Genomic DNA, 19348 nt, shown 5'->3' with positions numbered 1-19348 from the left:
ACACACATTCAGATTTGATCTTCATTATTTGCAGATTCTATATTTGCTAACTTGCCTAGTCACTAAAATATATTTTTAACTCCAAAACTGACATACTGACATGCATGGGGCTTTTGTAGTTATTTGCAAACATGTATTGAGTGGTAAAAATGTGAGTCTCCCAATATGCATGTTCTTAACTGAAATCAAACAAGGCAACATTCTGTCTTTTTGTTTCAGCTCTTGTGCAGTAAGGCATCCTTTTTGCAGTCTATTTAGTACCATGTTTTTTGCACTGTTGTGCTTTTGTTAGTGATTTTGTAGTCTCAGAGGGCCACAAGCACAGTGTTGAAGTGCTGGCTAATGCTTCTGAGCACAAGATGGCTGTGATGTCCCTGATGGGGAAAAATCTGTGTTGTGGACAAGCTTTGTTGAGGCATGAGCCATGGTGCTGCTGGCCTTGAGTATTAATGAATCAACAGAATATATTAAACGTCTTTAAACATCAAACAATGTTATGTATTGATCAGTCAATGAAAATGTTGTGACCCCAGAGGCTCACAGAAGCCCTATATTTTTTCTAGGAGTAATAGTTCAGTATATGCTGATTCCGTGCCCAGTCCGTAAATAGCAAGAATCGACCGTGTCTGTGTGTGTACACATAAGTATGTATATATGTGTGCATGTGTGTATATGAGAGTGAGAGGGCCAAAGATTACCTGAAGTGGAGTTAACTAAGCCCCAGAGAGAAAAGGGAACAGAAGAGATAATATCATGTACACATAGTTGTAGAGAACAAGAAAGGAACAAGAAAGGGGCATAGATAAAGTGACAGTTCCCTCGACTTGCCGTGAAGTTTACTGTTAGCCCAGGGCAGCTTTATTTCTTTCTGAAGTGAGCAGAAATGGTCTAATAGAGTACAGGGTATAAAGGACTGTGCAATTAGTACTTCATGTGTGCTGAATAGTTTGGGGAGTGCCTCTAGAGTACTAATAGAAAGTCACTTTGTTCTGAAGACATTGATGAATTTCATCCTTCTCTTGTATCTTTAATTATTACTCTGATTTACCTTAGCCATCTTTTTGCTCTTACAGCTGCCTTTTGATTTGTTTTTGTGTTGTTTAAGACCCAGGGAAATTTACTGTGTCCATGGAATAGGATTCTAGTCATTCAACCCCACGTTGAGTCTATTCAACAGCTAGATTGAGTCTATATTAAGGTGTCTAAACAAAATCAAACTAAGAAACCTAATTATGTCACCAAACTGTAGCAAGCTGGATTTTTTTTTTTTTTTTAATGAGGTTTTGGGTATAGAGAGGGGTTGGGCTTGGAGGTAGTTGACTAACCAACTGTCTGGTAGAAACGCTTTCCTTTAAAAGAATAAAGAGATTATAGGGATTGGAGACCTTTATGTGTTATAGTTTGGTGGGGACTTGTGTGTCTTAAAACAACCCTTGCCTTGTCTGTATTCTTAGCTGTAATGTTCTTTTAGAATATTACCCAAGTCTCTCATTTGCCAGAAAGATCGGTATTTGTCTTGTAATATGGCTTTACATGGTCTTATGATATTATTTGTGAGGCTGACTCTCATAGGTAACTGACAAATGAATGAAGTAGTATTTGCTCAAGTAGTAAAATCCTTGAGCAAAGCCACAAAAAACTGGGGAGAAAAGTAAGATTACTGTGCAATTGAAATTCTAGAAGAAGAGTTTTAGTTTTTGGAGTAGCTTGGAATGTTTCCAGTAAAATGTACCTCCTTTACTTCTTTGTATTCTTTTGATGCGTCACATTCCAAATGCAAAATTCATGAAACTGTCAGAGGATCAACTTCTCTGACAGATCTCTCATAAGTTCTTCCCTTGTTAAAAGAAGCTTCTTTTGAGACAAGTCTTTGTTAGTTAATCCTATCAACTGAAAACCTGCATTTCAAAACAATCAGTAAATACAAAGCAGAACCTCGCTTTGTTTAGGTGGTATCTATCAATTCTCTTGAAATCTATCAGGCTCTAGCTTCTGTAGCAGTTCTTGGCTGAGCTGCTTGTCTATTTAAACAAAAATAATATTGAAAGAATGTTAACTTCTGAAGACTGGACTCAGAAATCATAATATGGTGGTCTATTCTTAATGCATGTAGATAATGTGATATTTTGGCTCTTTTAATACCCCTTTGTGAGTTGTAAAATAAAGACAGGACTACAAATAAAAATAATCCAAATACTCTATAAAATACAGATTTGTGCTTCCTGAAGTCTATAAAATCTCCTACCCTATATTAATATTAAAAATGTACAGGATCTTCTCTCATAAGGAAACACAGTTAGAATGACAAATTTTTAGTTTGAGATTATAAAGGGTGACAGAAAACACTTAAGAAGAAAATAAGCATGGAGTCATTTTTGTATCAAAAAGAAAATCCAGGCCAGGTGCAGTGACTCATGCCTGTAATCCCAGCAGTTTGGGAGGCCGAGATGGGTGGATCACCTGAGGTCAGGAGTTCGAGACTAGCCTGGCCAACATGGTGAAACCTCATCTCTACTAAAAATACAAAAAATGAGCCGGATGTAGTGGCAGGTGCCTGTAATCCCAGCTACTTAGGAGGCTGAGGCAGGAGAATCACTGGAACCCGGGAGGCGCAGGTTGCAGTGAGCAGATGTCATGCCATTGTACTCCCACCTGGGCGACTACTTTATAAAATGAAATGCTTGTGTTCTAGAAAGTATTATAAACAGCCAAAATAACAAAGGAAAACTATTGTTTTAAAGCATGCTTGAATGAATAAACATTTCTCAGATCACTAATAGTTAATAACATTATTTGGAAGACTTGGGGATAATCTGGCTCACATTAAACATATTTACACTTTATTTTATTTTATTTTACTTTACTTTGTTTTATTTTATTTATTTATTTATTTATTTATTTATTTATTTATTTGAGATGGAGTCTCACTCTGTCACCCAGGCTGGAGTTCAGTGGTACAATCTCAGCTCACTGCAACCTCCTCCTCCCAGGTTCAGGCGATTCTCCTGCCTCAGCCTCTCAAGTAGCTGGGATTACAGGCACCCGCCACCACGCCCCGCTAATTTTTGTATTTTTAGTAGAGATGGGGTTTCACCATATTGGCCAGGCCAGTCCTCAAACTCCTGACCTCAGGTGATCCGCCCGCCTCGGCCTCCCAAAGTGCTGGGATTACAGGCATGAGCCACTGCACCCGGCCATATTTAGACTTTCAAATGCCTCATGAATTAAGTCAAGCTTTACTACATACAGATGCTAAGAAACATGAAAACAGATAGAGTTTTGCTGTATTCAGATCAGTACATTTATCAAGATAATTCGATTATTTAAGGGATTCAGTTGGCCAGACTTTGAAAAACTGTTTGGTTTTTGTTTTTCTAGAGAGCACAGTCAGACGAACTGGAAAAAATAGAAAAGCATGGCCGGTCTTCCAAAGACAAGGAAAATGCCAAGTCTCTGGACAAACCTGAGCAGTAAGCATGCCTTATAGCCGTGCAGAGGGCGTCCAGGCCATGGGTGGGCCCGTTTTGTTTGGAAAATGCAATGCAGTGTCTTCAGTGCATACTTGTTATGAATGAGATGAGAATAAACATCTGTGGATGTGAATTATATTTTTCTTCTTAACTTGGCTTTATTTCCCTAGGTTCCTTTATGAACTGTCACTAATCCCCAACTTTTCAGAGCGAGTCTTTTGCATCCTGTTCCAGTCCACGTTTTCAGAAAGCATTTGCTCAATTCATCGCAAACTGGAATTACTACAGAAATTGTGTGAGGTAAGTTCTGGTCCAAAGAGAGCTGAACTTGAATCTCATTTAATTGTGCTCAGCCATGTTCATATTTCAGAAAAGCGTTCTTTTATTTACTCGAAGTACTCACCAAATTTGACGGATCACAGTCCCACAGAAGGGAACATTTTATGATTGACCTTCAAGATCAAAGCAAATGTTCCGAGGGGTGCCCAGGGCTGCAAGACCACATTGCTAGAATGTGGCCAGTACATGTTGGCCTCCAGAGACTTCTCTGTCCTCTCCTTTTGCCAAAACAAAATCTTCAGTTTTCACGGTCCTCTCAGACATCAGACTTCCAAAGGAATGTGATTTGAAGGCATTTTTCTTTACTTTCTTTCGTTGTCTGGAAGGACTCCTCCACAAATTGTTAATAATTATTCCAGCCAAATAATTTAGGAACAGCCATATGACTCAACAGGAGACAGATATTCTTCTGAAAACAAAAAATAAATGCTTGGCAGAAACAACCAATGTTAACATTTAAAACAATTTGTCAAGTATCAGTAGTACCATTTGTTCTAGTTGCGGTAAATCATTTTGAAAAGTGAAAAGATGTTCTTAAAGGCTCACATTTTCAGAAGAAGTGACATGCAAATTTAAGTTAAACACAGTGTTTTGAAAGAAATGAGTGTGAGCTCTTTGGGGGTAAACCTAAATTTAGAAATTAATCTCTGTGTCTGCTTTTTGGTTTCCTCTGCTGAGGCCAAAAAATTTGTTTTGTTCCAGACATATAGGCACAATTAAGACAATGGCAGATATATTAGTGATGTTATTTTGTAATAGTTCTCATTTGGCCTTATTTAATAGTTCTCATATATCCTTATTCTCATGTGGCTTTAGTTCCCATATAGCCTTAATAGTTCTCACACAACCTTGTTTTCCTTGCGATTGCATCATAGACATGGCCTAACATAGCGTCCCCCAGCTTACAGAGGCATACCTGAATGTTTGTGGGTGGTGCAGCTTTTACTAACTTTCAAGATACTGCTCTTAACATATACCTAATAATTAGAAATGATAAAGTTTCGTTGTGACCCAAAACTACTAATACAAATAGCTGGCATTGACTCGATGATTCAAACAAAACCTGGTATAGAAGTTGTTTTTTGTTGTTCTGTTTCACAGACGTTAAAAAATGGCCCAGGGGTTATGCAGGTTCTAGGTTTGGTTCTTGCCTTTGGCAACTACATGAATGGAGGAAATAAGACTCGAGGACAGGCAGATGGCTTTGGATTAGACATTCTTCCAAAACTGAAAGATGTCAAGAGCAGTGTAAGTATTTTGCATGAGTGGACATAGGCAAATTGAGAATTCAATGTTTTGTTTAGTAATAAGTCTGAATGTAAAGCAGTTGTAATAAATATTTCTTTTATGTTCCTAGGCCAAATGTTTCTTTATGTTCTGAGCTAGAAAAAAAGTAATGTCCATCAGATATTTGTGATTAATAATGTTACCTAAAGTGAATAATTTTTATTCTGTCTAATTAATAATTACAACTTTTTAATATAAAAACAATATAAAATAACTTTTTATATTGTTTTAATATAAAAACAATAATTTCTTTTACTGTATCTTTCCCATGTCTGCTAGTATTTATCCTTTTGGAATCTGAAGGCTAATTATTTTCTATGAGTTAGACAGTGTATCTCTTGTTTTTTTCTTTGTCATGTCAAGCAGTGGAGGCCAATAGGTCCATATTTTGAAAATAACACAAAGATGAATAAAATGGCTTGTAAATAAAATATAAAAGATGATTCTACTCTGCTGCATATAATTTTCTCCTTGATACTGGTGCGTCGGGGGATGTCTAAGCCCTCTTGCAGACCTAATTATTTTTGGTACTACTTCTGCAGTTGTGTTTGTTTGAAATTAATATCTAAGCAATTGTGAGAGTGCCAGGAGAAATATGAGGTTAGGAATGATGGTTAGAGTCACAGAATGAAGTCTGAGATGATAAACTTAAAAAATAAAAGAGTTACATTTCTCTAATAAAAGAATCATCACACAAAAAAGTAAGATAAAGGAAATTCTGGACATGTTTTTGAAATATTAAGTTTAATAATTGGCTTGTAGAAATAAAAATATGTAGGATTGTCCTTCCTAGATAATGAAATAATTTCCTTCATGGGAGAGAGACAGACTTTTAGACTGAGGCAGGAGAATGGCATGAACCCGGGAGGCAGAGCTTGCAGTGAGCCGAGATCGCACCACTGCACTCCCGCCAAGGCGACAGAGCGAGACTCCGTCTCAAAAAAAAAAAAAAATTTTCTGCCAGCCAACAATTTGTTTATTATTTTATATACAGATGATTCTGAATGTAAAATGGAGTTATGGCCTGATAAACCCATCCTAAGTTGAAAATACCATAAGTGAAAAGGCATTCAATACATCTAACCTAGTAAGCATCAAAGCTTAGCCTAGCCTGCCTCAAACATGCTCAGAACACTTACCTCAGCCTACAGTTGGGCAAATCATCTAACACAAAGCCTATTTTATAATAAAGTGCTGAATATCACATGTAATTTATTGAATACTGTGCTGCAAGTGAAAAACAGAATGGTTGTATGGGTACTCAAAGTATAGTTTCTACTGAATGTGTATCACTTTTGTACCATTGTAAAGTCAAAAAATTGTAAGATGAACCATTGTAAGTCAGCGTCCATGTGTGTGTGTGTGTGGGGGGGGGGGGTCAAATTAATACAGATACTCATTCAACGGTCTTTCATTGAGCATCTATGGAACGTGAACACTGCTTTTCCAACACTGAATAATTCGTAGTCCTTCCCTGGTACACCCACACATATGATGTTTTTATTTTTATAATTGTTTGTTCAAATGCTCATGTGTATGATACACATTTTCATAGAAGTCTTACTATAGAGAGCTGATAAATTACATTTGTTTAAAAAAAATGCTTAAGCCGAGTGCAATAGCATGAGCCCATAATCCCAGCTACTTGGGAGGACTTTTTGAGGCCAACCTGGGTTATACAGTGAGACCCCTTCTCAAAAAAAAAAAAAAAAAAAAAAAGAAAAGAAGTCCTTTTCTTAACCTATGGTGATTCTTGAATACTCAGCAACTGCTTGTTGGAGTGAAACAACTTTTGCAAATAATATTGAAATACATAGCATCAATATCGTGTTTAAATTATAGAAATGAACTGGAAATAGATTCTAGTGATCATATACAAATAAGAGATTATTTGTGGAACTTTTTTGGTATCAGTTTATATATCGTATTCAATACTCTATTAGACTAAATGTCATTAATTTAGATAATCAAGGGGTAATCTAAAATAAAAATTTTAATATGTAATCAAGAAATAAGTTTTTATAATAGTTTCACTTGTACTCAGAAGAGCTATGCAAAGTCTTCCTGAATTGGTTCTTTCTCTGTAAAACAAATGTAACTATACTTATTCCTTAGTACTGTTTATAGACCTCCATGGACAGAGCTGTTACTTTGAACACTTAGAATTTTCTCTTAGTGCGCCTAGTTTTGTTAATTGATTCAGGTGCTGCCAGCCGTTTCATTGAATTACAAGTTGGGAGAGAGAAAGGAACTCAAGTTGCTTAAATCATTTTACAAGCAAATCCTGTCTAATGAGGGATGTCTTTAATAGCTATATTACTGACTCATGTCAAACTTGTTTATAAAGAGGTTTTGCTCTTTTTACAAATATAGAAAAAAATCGTGGTTATATTAAACATTCCAGAGAATGTAGTTTGTATCATAGGGTTTGTTTTTAAAGTAAAATATATACCTGAGCTCTCAAATTCAGAGTATCTACTACTACTTTGGAACACTACACAAAAAAGCTAAATAAAAATTAATGCCACTCAGTAAACCAGAAAGGAGGTGAAAAGGTATTTTCGAAGTGTGTTAGATATGAAACAATTTTACCTTTTTTTAAATAGAACTACCCACATTGTCTTATTTATAAACACATGAGTATTAATTTGTCAAATCTCAATTGCTGACATAACAAATTATAATATTGGAATTGTTAAAAGCTCCCCTTTGCTTAAAATGGTACTTAGCTTTTTAATTTCCCTAATCTATATGCTAATGAGCCTCAATCAAAGTTACTGTTGGAGTGGTACCTATTTGTTCAGCTATATATCAATGCTAGCAATGTTTAATTATTTCCTTTAAGATAGTAGTTTTAAAACAAAAAATTATCAAATAAAACAGTAAAAACACAAAATAATAAAATATACAAGACATGAGCTAAATTTCTAATTGAGGGGGGTAACAATTGGAAAGTATTTACAGTTTAGACTTTGCCCCTAAATAGCTGTGCTAAGATTGGAACACTGGGGAGAAAAATCTTTTAAGCCATCAAACTCCTTAGACACAATGGCCAAGACAATTCAAAATGTAAAATTTCACATTACATTCCAAATGTTCTCATGTATATATATGAATTTACTGGAATCTTTTTTGGTAACACTTTATATTTAATTAGTTAAAAAATACGTTGTTACTGACTTTGGTCTTTCTGCCTAGGACAATAGCAGAAGCCTTTTGTCATATATTGTTTCGTATTATCTCCGAAATTTTGATGAGGTAAGACAATTTTTACATCTAGTCACATTCCATTATTCTTTATTTGTTGGATGATTTGGCAGTACTTTTTGTTGTTGTTTTTGGTTTGGAGATACCTGCCATTATTCTTTTTTATGTTGATAACCAATTTCTTTGACTATAATGGGGTTTTTTGTTCATTAGGATGCTGGAAAAGAACAGTGCCTCTTTCCACTGCCAGAACCCCAGGACCTTTTCCAGGCCTCACAGATGAAGTTTGAAGATTTTCAAAAAGATCTCAGAAAACTGAAGAAAGACTTGAAAGGTAACTTAAAATCCTGAACTCATGTTTTCTGTTTATGCTTTTTTAATGAGAGAAGGCAGACTTTTCAATGTTTTTAGAGAAAAGTAATCTTTTTTATCTTTATAGAACTAAATTTGTGTGTGTGTGGCAAAAGAACAATTTTGCCTATATTCTTTAGTTGTTTAAAACGTTATGTGTGTCAAAAATTTGGTTATTAAGTAATATCTTGGTTATTTCAGTTAATCTGTTTTGTCAGGAATAAGTTTACATTTTGTTTTCATTTTTATTTTATAACCAAGAACATTTGGGTATTGGTCGTGTCATGGTTGGATACAAATTATGTCATTGTTATAATGGAAGATAAATAGTCCCTCCCATTTTCCCTTGGTGTACTTGCCCAAGATTTTCTGGCTTACGAACTTTCCTGGGAACAAAATTATCTTCTTCTACTTAAAAACCACATGCAAGTATATTGTTTTATTACCAATCAAGCTTTATATAAAATTATTTTGAAGAATAATAGGCTGAAATTTTTCAAATCTCTAAATTAAAAGTAGCATTTACAAAAAAGCAAATAGTTTGCAGATTTTTTTATTTTGTAAGTAAAATTCCTGCTACCCCCTTTTCTTGATATTCTTATTGAGTTGTGAACACCTCAGCTATCTATTTCAGCTTCTTTCTTGCTGTATTACATAGAGATAAGGAGTAAATACATTTACCTGAGCTTTTCATTTGATATTGTGTTACTATACGAGAAGAAAAGGCCTGGTTACCCCTGTCCAGAAACCGAAAAACATAGAACTTTTTAAGAGACTCCCAATTTTGAGATATGTTTATCCAAAGATACTGATCTGTAATCAAATTCATCGAGTTGTTATATTCTAGTCACAGATATTTTAAAATGGATTTCAGTGAGCATAGGGACATTATGTAGTCTGCTTACAGTTCTTATATATTCAACAACATTTATTATGGACCTGGCTCCTATCAGACATTTGCTAGGTGCTGTGGATCCACAAAGGTTACAGTCATCGCTGTTGAAGAGGGCTGAAATTCTGTCCCCTAGACGTACCCTGTTGGAGCCTTACAAGTTGGTGCTCATTGGCTGAGGCCAAGAAAGACTGCCTTGACTTGCTCTGTTTTTCGTACAACAATAATAATAAATAAAACTATATTACATTTGTATAATCTTGGTACTGTGCATTTTAAGCTAAGAATGAATTCTTAAAGCAACAGAAAGAAAACACTCATGCTATAGTATTACACTTCAACCCGAAGACAGGCATCTTGGTTTGCTTATGAAATTTACACACACTATGAGGTGGTGCTAGAGGCATTTCTGGAGCATCTGGAAAACACTTCCCACTTCAATCAATAGTTCAGTCTCGTAAAGTGGGATTTCATAGTTTACAGGTGATCTGATAAAGGAGCGGAATGGGTGACTCTATTATCGGGATATCAGGATTTATGTTTGCTTTCTGGAGTCGCATCACTTTGGAATGTTATCCCACTTCCTTAAGATAAATACACAACTTCTTACTATAGGCATTAAATATACATGTAACTATGAAAATGGCAAGTTCTCGCAAGACTTGGAGCTAAAAAGAAAGACCTACCTAACACTAGATAGCGGGCTTGAAAAGGACAAGCAGCCAGCTGAGCACGGTGGCTCACACTTGTAATCCCAGCACTTTGGGAGGCCGAGGCGGGCGGATCACCTAAAGTTGGCAGTTCTTGACCAGCCTGACCAATATGAAGAAACCCCGTCTCTACTAAAAATACAAAGTAGCCGGGCGTGGTGGCACATGCCTGTAATCCCAGTTACTTGGGAGGCTGAGGCAGGAGAATCGCTTGAACCCAGGAGGTGGAGGTTGCAGTGAGCCGAGATTACACCATTATACTTCAGCCTGGGCAACAAGAGCGAAACTCCATCTCAAAAAAAGAAAGAAAGAAAGAAAGAAAAAGACAAGCAGCCAGCGCCTCTGAATACTATTTTGACATCTGCATTTGCCAACTCCAAGTGCTAGGTGCCTACATTTGGTAGCACAGAAGATGAGATATGGAAGGAGCATCTTAGCAATTTTTGAGTACCTCAGAGTTTAAAGAGAGGATTTTAACCCTGAAGGTTTACACTTTATATCAGGGAAAGATGAACTTATCTTTCAGATATCATCAGACCTGTGCCCTTGGTCAACAATGATCACATTTGCCTGGCACAGTATTTTCCTCAGTCTGAACACAGCTTGTTACAATTTGATAGAATTTGTTGAAATGGGGAGTCTCATGACCAAATGAATGTAGAAACTGCTAAGTTAAAGTTAAAAGGACTTCATGGTATCCTCCAAAAAAAAAAAAAAAACCAAAATATAGGGGGGTTTGCAATTGTCCCATTCATTACAGAGCACTTTTTTCACAGAATCTCTGGTGTGTTCTGTAGTCACTGAAACATATTTTGAGAAATGCAAGGCTGGGGTACTGTGTTAGTAACAGAAGAATGGCATTTACCTTTGAGGAGCTTACAGGGAAGGTTGGAGAAATGATACTATAGTTGATGAAATAATGTAATTATATATTACTCTTCTTAAAAAATGGAATCGGCTCAAAGAGCTATTTACAAAGCTGTCCAACTCTGAGGATTAAAAACTGACAAATCATAATTTACCTCATTTTTTTTTTTTTGCTTTTCTAAAATGTGAGGTTTTCCATGAAAAACAACATGTTTTATGATACGAGGAAGGAAATCTTATGGACTGAAATATAAATTCAGTTACTGGGAAATGAAGATATATCCAAATGTAGAATTTCATATCAACAACGCATGAAATCTGCCTCATGTCCTTTTTAGGAATGAGAGGGATATAAATAGATATGTATGTCCATCTGACTAAATGGGAGTCAAATGGAAAATTATTGGATTATGTTATTTTAGGAACAATTACTTTGAAATAATGTCTACTTTGATCAAAGTAGCCTATTAAAAATGATTCTTTTTCTTTTTTTTTTCTTTTTCTTTTCTTTCTTTTTTTTTTTTTTTTTTTTTTTTTTTTGACAGTCTTGCTCTGTTGCCCAGATTGGAGTGCAGTGGCACAATCTCGGCTCACTGCAACCTCCGCCTCCGCACCTCCTGGGTTCAAGCAATTCTTTTGCCTCAGCCTCGCGAGTAGCTGGGATTACAGGCACATGCCACCACTTCCAGCTAATTTTTTGTATTTCTAGTAGAGACAGGGTTTTGCCTTGTTGGCCAGGCTGGTCTCGAACTCCTGACAAAAATGATTCCTTCTACATGATCAAGTGAGGGCGTTCATTTAAGAGGATTCATACAGCCACATTTTGTTCCCCAAAGGCAAGTTGTTATAAAAGGTTTAGAAAATAAGATAATATATATAAAGCATTTCTGTCAATACCTTTCATACAATAAATATCCAATAAATCTTGGCCATTCATAATAAGGTAAACATAGAATAAGCAGTGTGATTAGTTTGATAAAGACAGATAAGCAATAATCATAGTAGCTCATCTACTGGCTCTAGCACTTCTGTTTCTGCTTAGAGACTTGGTTTTTATTTCTAAGGAAAGGCTGAAAAATAATGTGCTATGGCTCAGACATTTTAATGAGACAACTGAATCTCATTTTAGCATTTTATAATAACATCCACTGTGTTTAGTTTCTCTGCTCACTCCCAAGATTTCCATATTTCCTCAGGGTGCTTCCCTGGCTTTCTTAGCTCAGTGACTTGTAGTTCATTAAGCAACCTGATCTGCTTTTGATCTCTTCTGGCTGTCAGCAGCTTTCCTTGATGTAGTCATGCCAAATGATGACTCTGTTCCAGTGCATTTCTTGAATAGGAATTGTAGCATTTGCCACATGACTTAAATCAACTCAACATGCACAGAGCATTGAGTAATTAAGTTACCGGAACTGGAGGAGAATGTTCTCATGCAAGTTCTCCTCTGTATCCTCTTTCTTTCTGCTCTTCCTCCCTGCAGTCACACACACTCTCTCTCTCTTTTCAATATCTGAGTTGAAAACACCTTTAAAATTCATTAACTATACCTTCAAGTGGAAGCAATGTCCATGTCCAGAGATTTATAGGAAAAACCAGTTCTCAATTTTGTCTATATTTTATCTTTGGCTTACAGCTACTACTTTGTAACTATTACATGTAAATTGTTCATTTCTGATATTTCCTTTTTTTCCCCTTATGTTTGAGGAGAGGAAACAAATAAGCTTTTTTAAAACTAACATTTTACAGTAGTCCTCCCCACCCATCCAATTCTTTACTTTCCTTGGTTTCAGTTACCCATAGTCAACCTTGATCCAAAAATATTGGGGAAAATTTCAGAAATAAACAATTCATATGTTTTGCATTGGGCACCGTTCTGAGTGGTATGATGAACTCTCCCGCCCTCTGCCTTCATCCCTTCTGGCACGTGGATCCTCCCTTAGTTCAGCGTATTCTTGCTGTATACACTACCCACCTGTTCGTCACTTACGAACCCAAGCTTTTTGGCAATAGGGACCAGTTTCATGGAAGACAGTTTTTCCATGGACAAGCCAGGGAGATGCTTTCAGGATGATTCAAGCGCATTGCATTTATTGTGCACTTTACATCTATTATAGTTACATTGTAATATATAATGAAGTAATTATACAACTCACCGTAATGTAGAATCAGTGGAAGCCCTAAACTTCTTTTTCTGCAGCTAGATGGTCCCATCTGGGGGTGATGGGAGGCAGTCACAGATCATCAGACATTGGATTCTCCTAAGAAGCATACACCCTAGATCCCGCACATGCGCAGTTCACAGTAAGGTTCTGGCTCCTATGAGAGTCTAACGCTGCCGCTGATCTGACAGGAGGCAGAGCTCAGGCGGTAATGCTTGTGATGAGGAGCGGCTGTAAATAGAGATGAAGCTTTGCTTTCTCACTGGCCACTCACCTCCTGCTGGGTCGCCTGGCTCCTAACAGGCCACAGACCAGTACCCGTCTGTGGCCTGGGGGCTGAGGACCCCTGACTTAGGAGCCATCTTGGTTATCAGACCAACAGATCACAAAAAGGGTGAGTATAGTATGATAAAATGTTTTGAGACAGAGAGACCACATGCATGGAACTTTTAGAGTATATTGTTATAATTGTTCTATTATTATTATTTTTAATCTCTTACTGTGCCTAGTTTATAAATTAAGCTATAGCATAGGTATGTATGTATAGGAAAAAGTATAGTATATATAGGTTTCAGTACCATCTGCTGCTCCAAGCATCCACTGGGGATCTTGGAAGGTATTCTCCATGGATAAGGCAACACTACTCTTTTATGATTTTTTTAATTAAAAAAATTTTATTGAAGTAAAATATAAAATTTACCATCTTTACCATTTTTAAGTTATATTTTAATATTAATATCTATTTAGCATAGGAACTTTAGACAACCTCAAAAAATGTAGAGAAGAAAACATTTGTATTTCTATAGTTCAATGATAAATAATTCTTATATTTTGTTCTGTTTATATCTGGTAGGTGAGTGTTTATCGCATGTGCATACATATATGAATTATTCTATTGGGATCATGATGCACATAATTATTGCAATTTTTGTTCACTCATTTTCTGGTTTATAATAGGATAATTTAATTTTATTTATTTACATATATTCTAATAATATTTTCTTTCTGATTGTCTATTTGATAAATTTTTAAATATTCTCTTCCTAACACCTCCAATAACATGTAAGAAAATGTACACAGTATTCCTGTTAATTTACTTGGTAATCCTAAATGTTAACATATTTTGTAAACTATACAATTTTATAACTTGCTATAAATTTATGTAGTGTATTCTTATAAATAAGATGAATGTTTTAGAACAGTCTAACTAGCAATTGAACTCCTTCTACTTTCTTTTCAATTTTTTTCCAGACTTTGGGTACTGTCATTTTTCTTAAAAACATTACTGCTGTTTAATAATTATTAGGTAATAACATTTATGAATATAGTTAAATAATTACTGTGCTACCATTGTTGCATCTCATACTCCCCCCACACCACGCCCCGCCCCGAGCTTCACATTTGGTGTTCTTTCAGTGTGAGTGGGTGGGTGTTAAACTTAGTCCAGGCCAGGCGCAGTGACTCACGCCTGTAATCCCAGCACTTTGGGAGGCCAAGGCGGGTTCATTGCTTGAGGTCAGGAGTTCAAGACTAGCCTGACCAACATGGTGAAACCATGTCTCTACTAAAAATACAAAAATGAGCCGTATATGGTGGTGGGCGCCTGTAATGCCAGCTATTCGGAAGGCTGAGGCAGGAGAATTGCTTGAACCTGGAAGGCAGAGGTTGCAGTGAGTGGAGATTGCACCACTGCACTCCAGCCTGGGCGACAGAGCAAGACTCCATCTCAAACCGAAAAAAATTGTTCCCCCTTGTTTTGGAATGATAGTTTCACGAGAAATAGAGTTCTAGACTGACTGACTTTTCATCAGTATTTTGAAGATATTTTTGTTTTCTTCTGGCACCTCTTATTACTGATAGATGTGTTGTCAGTAATTTTCATTTTTTTGTACATAAGCTGTCTTCTCTCTGATGACTTATATAATCTTCTTATTGTTCTTATTCATTTTGGCTTTCCTTGGATATGTATGGTATGAATATATTCTTTTAAAATTTTTTTGTATTGCTCTGTATTTAGAGCTTCCTGTTAAAATACTGATGGCTTCCTTAATGTGTAGACAAATTTCTCAGCCCAATTATTATGTCTGCCCAAGTATTACTTCACTTTTCTCTTTTTTCCTGAAACTCCTTTTTAGATGTACATTGGTCTAATCCCTTTTAGCCCCTTGATCTAATCCCCATGTCTCCTAACATCTCGTTCATATGTTTAAAATCACCTTCCACCTTTTGCTATTATCTTCATGCATTCCTCATCATTATCTTCTAGTTCATTCATTCTCTCTTGACTTCGTTAATTCTAATGTTTATGTTATCAATGCAGTTACTTTAAATCATAATGATTCTTGTTTCCAAGATTCCTAATACATTTTTATCATATTCATTTTGCCTCTAATTTCTTATTCTTGTTTTGGATATTTAACTTCCTTTTATCTCATTGATATTTGTAAACATATATTAAAGTCCTTTTCAGCTTTTGTTTCATCTGAAATGAATTCATCTTCCACTTAGTGATTTTTGCAAGTTGTCCTTCAGAATCACTAGTTTCCTATGTGGTGTTAGAATGATGATTTTTATAAAGATGTCAAGTTCACAATTGCAGATTGAACTGTTCATTCTATTCTTTACCCCCTTCTCACTACTGCACTTGACTAGTCTTTAAAAAAAAAAAAAAAGTCAGGAAATTATGGCCTATGGGCTACACCTGTCCTCTTTTGTAAATAAAATTCAGTTGGAACACAGCCACGGCCAATCATATACATATTAGCTGTGACTGTGTTTGTGTTACAACTGCAGAGTTGAAGAATTGTGATAGAGACCTATCAGGGAATGTGTCCCTCCCTGAGTCCCTTCTCCTGACCCCCAAAATCGTTCACTGTCTTTTGATGTTTTTTTCAATTGCTTTAACTTGGCCTGCCTTTGGTACCCAAGTCACAACCAAAGCTTCTAGCAGCAGCATGGAGCTCCTGCCCTGTGGACGTATTAGGTTTATTGTAGATCCAGTCTCCACACTAGTGAATGACCTGATTGGGGTCTGGGCTGGGAAGCTCTGGCTACTTACTCTTGCTGCCCCAGGCATAGAGTTACATGTGGGCTACAGCCCTAGGAAGCCGTGAATTGTAGATATTTTCATCCTCCTTGCATGAGTTTGGGAGACCACTTACCACTCTGGGTTTCCAGTACAGGGACTGGTTCCTTTCCCTCCTATCTATTCTCTCCCATCCCCAGTCCCCACATAAGCCAAGATCTTTACTTATTCCTCCACAATCACAGTTCGGTGACTTCTACTTATGCCCTGTTTATTAACTTGGGCTCCTCTACTATTTCTGGTCCAAGGAGATATTTACATTTTTTAAAAGCATACTATGTCTGCTTAGTTTCCTCTTTATATGTTACCATTCACTGCTCTGTGTTTTCAACAGAGGAAAAGCTCAGGCTATAAATTCGTTGTAAGTTCTGTTTGACTGGACTTCTGTATTCACCTTTATATCTTACATTTTTCCTCACTGAAAATTATAGCAGAAACATTTTTCCATAGTATTTAATATACTTCAAAAACTGCTTAGGATGGTTTCATAATTCGTCTCATAAAGTGCTGTAATTTAGTGAGTAATTTGATTCTTGTAGGAAATTAGACTCCTCCCAGTTTTCACTACTCTTAAGTATATAATGTTGGACATTCTTATTCATAGCCCTTTTAAAAGTTGTATCTCTGGTTGTTTCTTTAATGTAGATTCAGATTTATAATTACTGGATCAAAGGCAATGAACATTTTTTCAAGTTCTCAATATTACCAAATGTTATAAAAATGCTTTCTAGAAGGAAAACTGATTAATTTTAATGGGTGAGTTGTTTCTTAAAGTAAAACAGAATAATAAAATGTATGAAATTTAGATTAGTATAGAATCTTAGAGACATTATGGTCTCATACCTTAATCATGTAACAAATGTTTATTAAATTAACAGAAAATAAAATGTAGATTCTTTCCTCATAGCTCATAGACTAAAAAGAGGACTGTTGATGATATGAATAACCACTATGCAGTATACAATTTTTTTCATTATATAGAAACACAGAAGTAGTAGTTGTTAGGTATACTTGGAAAATTATATTTAAATTGGACTTAGAAAGATCTGTCAAATTCTCCCAAGAGGAAAAAAAAAATAGAATTTCAAGAATGGGAAAGAGCATGAGCAAAGTCACCCATCCTGTAACCGTTTGGACTTTGATTATTTACTGGTTCCTGATCCCAGAAGTCTCTCAATTTATATCAGGTATATATCTAACAGATATAAAATATTCATACCTGAGATGGGACTCATTGCAGCAGAATTCACAACCAGGGTGAAGATTGTGCACATATGTGGTTTGAAAAAGCCTCCCAGCTGGTAATTCTGCTATGTCTTTCAAAGTAACTTGCTATGACTACTCTGTATCACTATTTTACATGTATTAGCTCATCTAATCCCTATGCCATAGAGAGGATCATTAATCCTCTCTTTAGTGATTGGGTAACTGCAAGTTAGAGATAGTAAATACCCTACGAAAGGTCACATAGTGCAAGCTGAGGCTGGATCTGGGCCTGAGGAAGCTGATCCAGAGCTCACCCTTTTAGCTCAACACAAACACCACTTCCTTTTGGGGTTCACTGCACAGAACCCTTCAGGGAAGGTTGAGAAGACAAACATACAAATATAATTGCACTGAAGTACAGTAACAACCATGAGAAAGTAGGAGCAGGGGGCAGAGTGGAGAGTGAGCCTAATTCTATCTAATTGGTTAGAACAGGTTTGAGTTAGGTAGTATCATGAGAATTGAGTCATGAAGTATAAATACTTTACCAGATGAAAAAATTTATAGGAGAAAATTTGAATAGATGGGCCACCAAGTTCAATGAGATGAAATTAATGTATCTTCGAATTTTGAACAATCTGACATGATTCAAATACTGGCTGAGTAAAGAGAAGTGGAAAGCAGTAAAGACATAGACGTAGGTAGTGGGCAGATCAATCCCACATAGACAGGCAGGAAGATTCTGAGTGAACAAGGGGTGTGTGTTTGATGGAGTGGGGTGGTGTTGGAAAGGAAATGAAGGAGGAGGCAGAGAGGCATTTCAGGCAGAGGAAATGTCCCAGGGCCCCAGCATTCTTAGAACACAGTGACCATTAGATGATAGAAAATGTTTTCTGATTATAGAAGCTCTACCAATGTGTATACTTTATAAGGAATTTTCATTTTACTCTAAATGCAAGTATCCAGCCATTGAAAGATTCTATTGGGGGAAATGGAGTGATATGATTTATGTCTTGAAAGTACTGCTCTGGCAAGAGGAGAATTTGTGAGACCAGTTTGGAAGCAATTGTGATTTTGACAAAGGAGGGAGACAGAGGAGCTGGGAAGAGCTAAACAAATCTTTTTATTTTTAGGGACAATCAGTGTTCTAGATAGTAACTGTTTAGAATTTTCTGTAATCTATGTAACATATAAATGCTTCTTAATAAAATTGTGTCATTCCATGATTTCCTTCAAGTCAGTGGTATGTAGGTTACTATGATGTTTTACTGTTTGAGATATTTGCATTTCTTTCCAGAAGATTTGAAAGAAACATTTTCATGTGTGATTTTTTTTCCAGTTGACAAGCCTCAAGTATTTATCTTTCTCCTCAATCCTTTCTCCACACAACATGCATGTGTACTCAACCTAAATCAACATTTTTCAGTATTCTTTGACTTTTTTAAACTATTAATCTCAAAATATGTATTACTTTTGTGTCTGGAATTGGTTCCTTCCGGTGGGTTCTTGGTCTTGCTGACTTCAAGAACGAAGCCACGGACCCTCGTGGTGAGTGTTACAGTTCTTAAAGATGGTGTGTCCGGAGTTTGTTCCTTCAAATGTTTAAATGTGTCCAGAGCTTCTTCCTTCTGGTGGGTTCATAGTCTCGCTGACTTCAGGAGTGAAGCCACAGACCTTTGCAGTGATGTTACAGCTCATAAAGGTAGTGCAAACCCAAAGAGTGAGCAGCAGCAGCAAGATTTATCATGAAGATTGAAAGAACAAAGCTTCCACAG

General features: G+C 36.2%; 1 protein-coding gene across 1 annotated transcript in view; it reads left to right on the top strand.

Annotated features, from left to right (window-relative positions):
• FMN2 (formin 2) overlaps window positions 1–19348 on the top strand; it is a gene marked incomplete at its 5' end in the record, with an annotated part of 438038 nt that overhangs the window by 257803 nt on the left and 160887 nt on the right. Inside the window, 5 exons of the mRNA XM_011995030.1 lie at window positions 3379–3470; window positions 3641–3770; window positions 4911–5057; window positions 8295–8354; window positions 8517–8637. Of these exons, the coding sequence (XP_011850420.1) occupies window positions 3379–3470; window positions 3641–3770; window positions 4911–5057; window positions 8295–8354; window positions 8517–8637 (550 nt within the window). The remainder of the gene's footprint in view (window positions 1–3378; window positions 3471–3640; window positions 3771–4910; window positions 5058–8294; window positions 8355–8516; window positions 8638–19348) is intronic.

Source organism: Mandrillus leucophaeus, unplaced genomic scaffold (assembly GCF_000951045.1).
Source record: "Mandrillus leucophaeus isolate KB7577 unplaced genomic scaffold, Mleu.le_1.0 Scaffold466, whole genome shotgun sequence".
NCBI classification, from domain to species: Eukaryota; Metazoa; Chordata; class Mammalia; order Primates; family Cercopithecidae; genus Mandrillus; species Mandrillus leucophaeus.
Note: the sequence above shows the minus strand (reverse complement) of the source record. Positions and strands in the feature narration are given on the sequence as shown.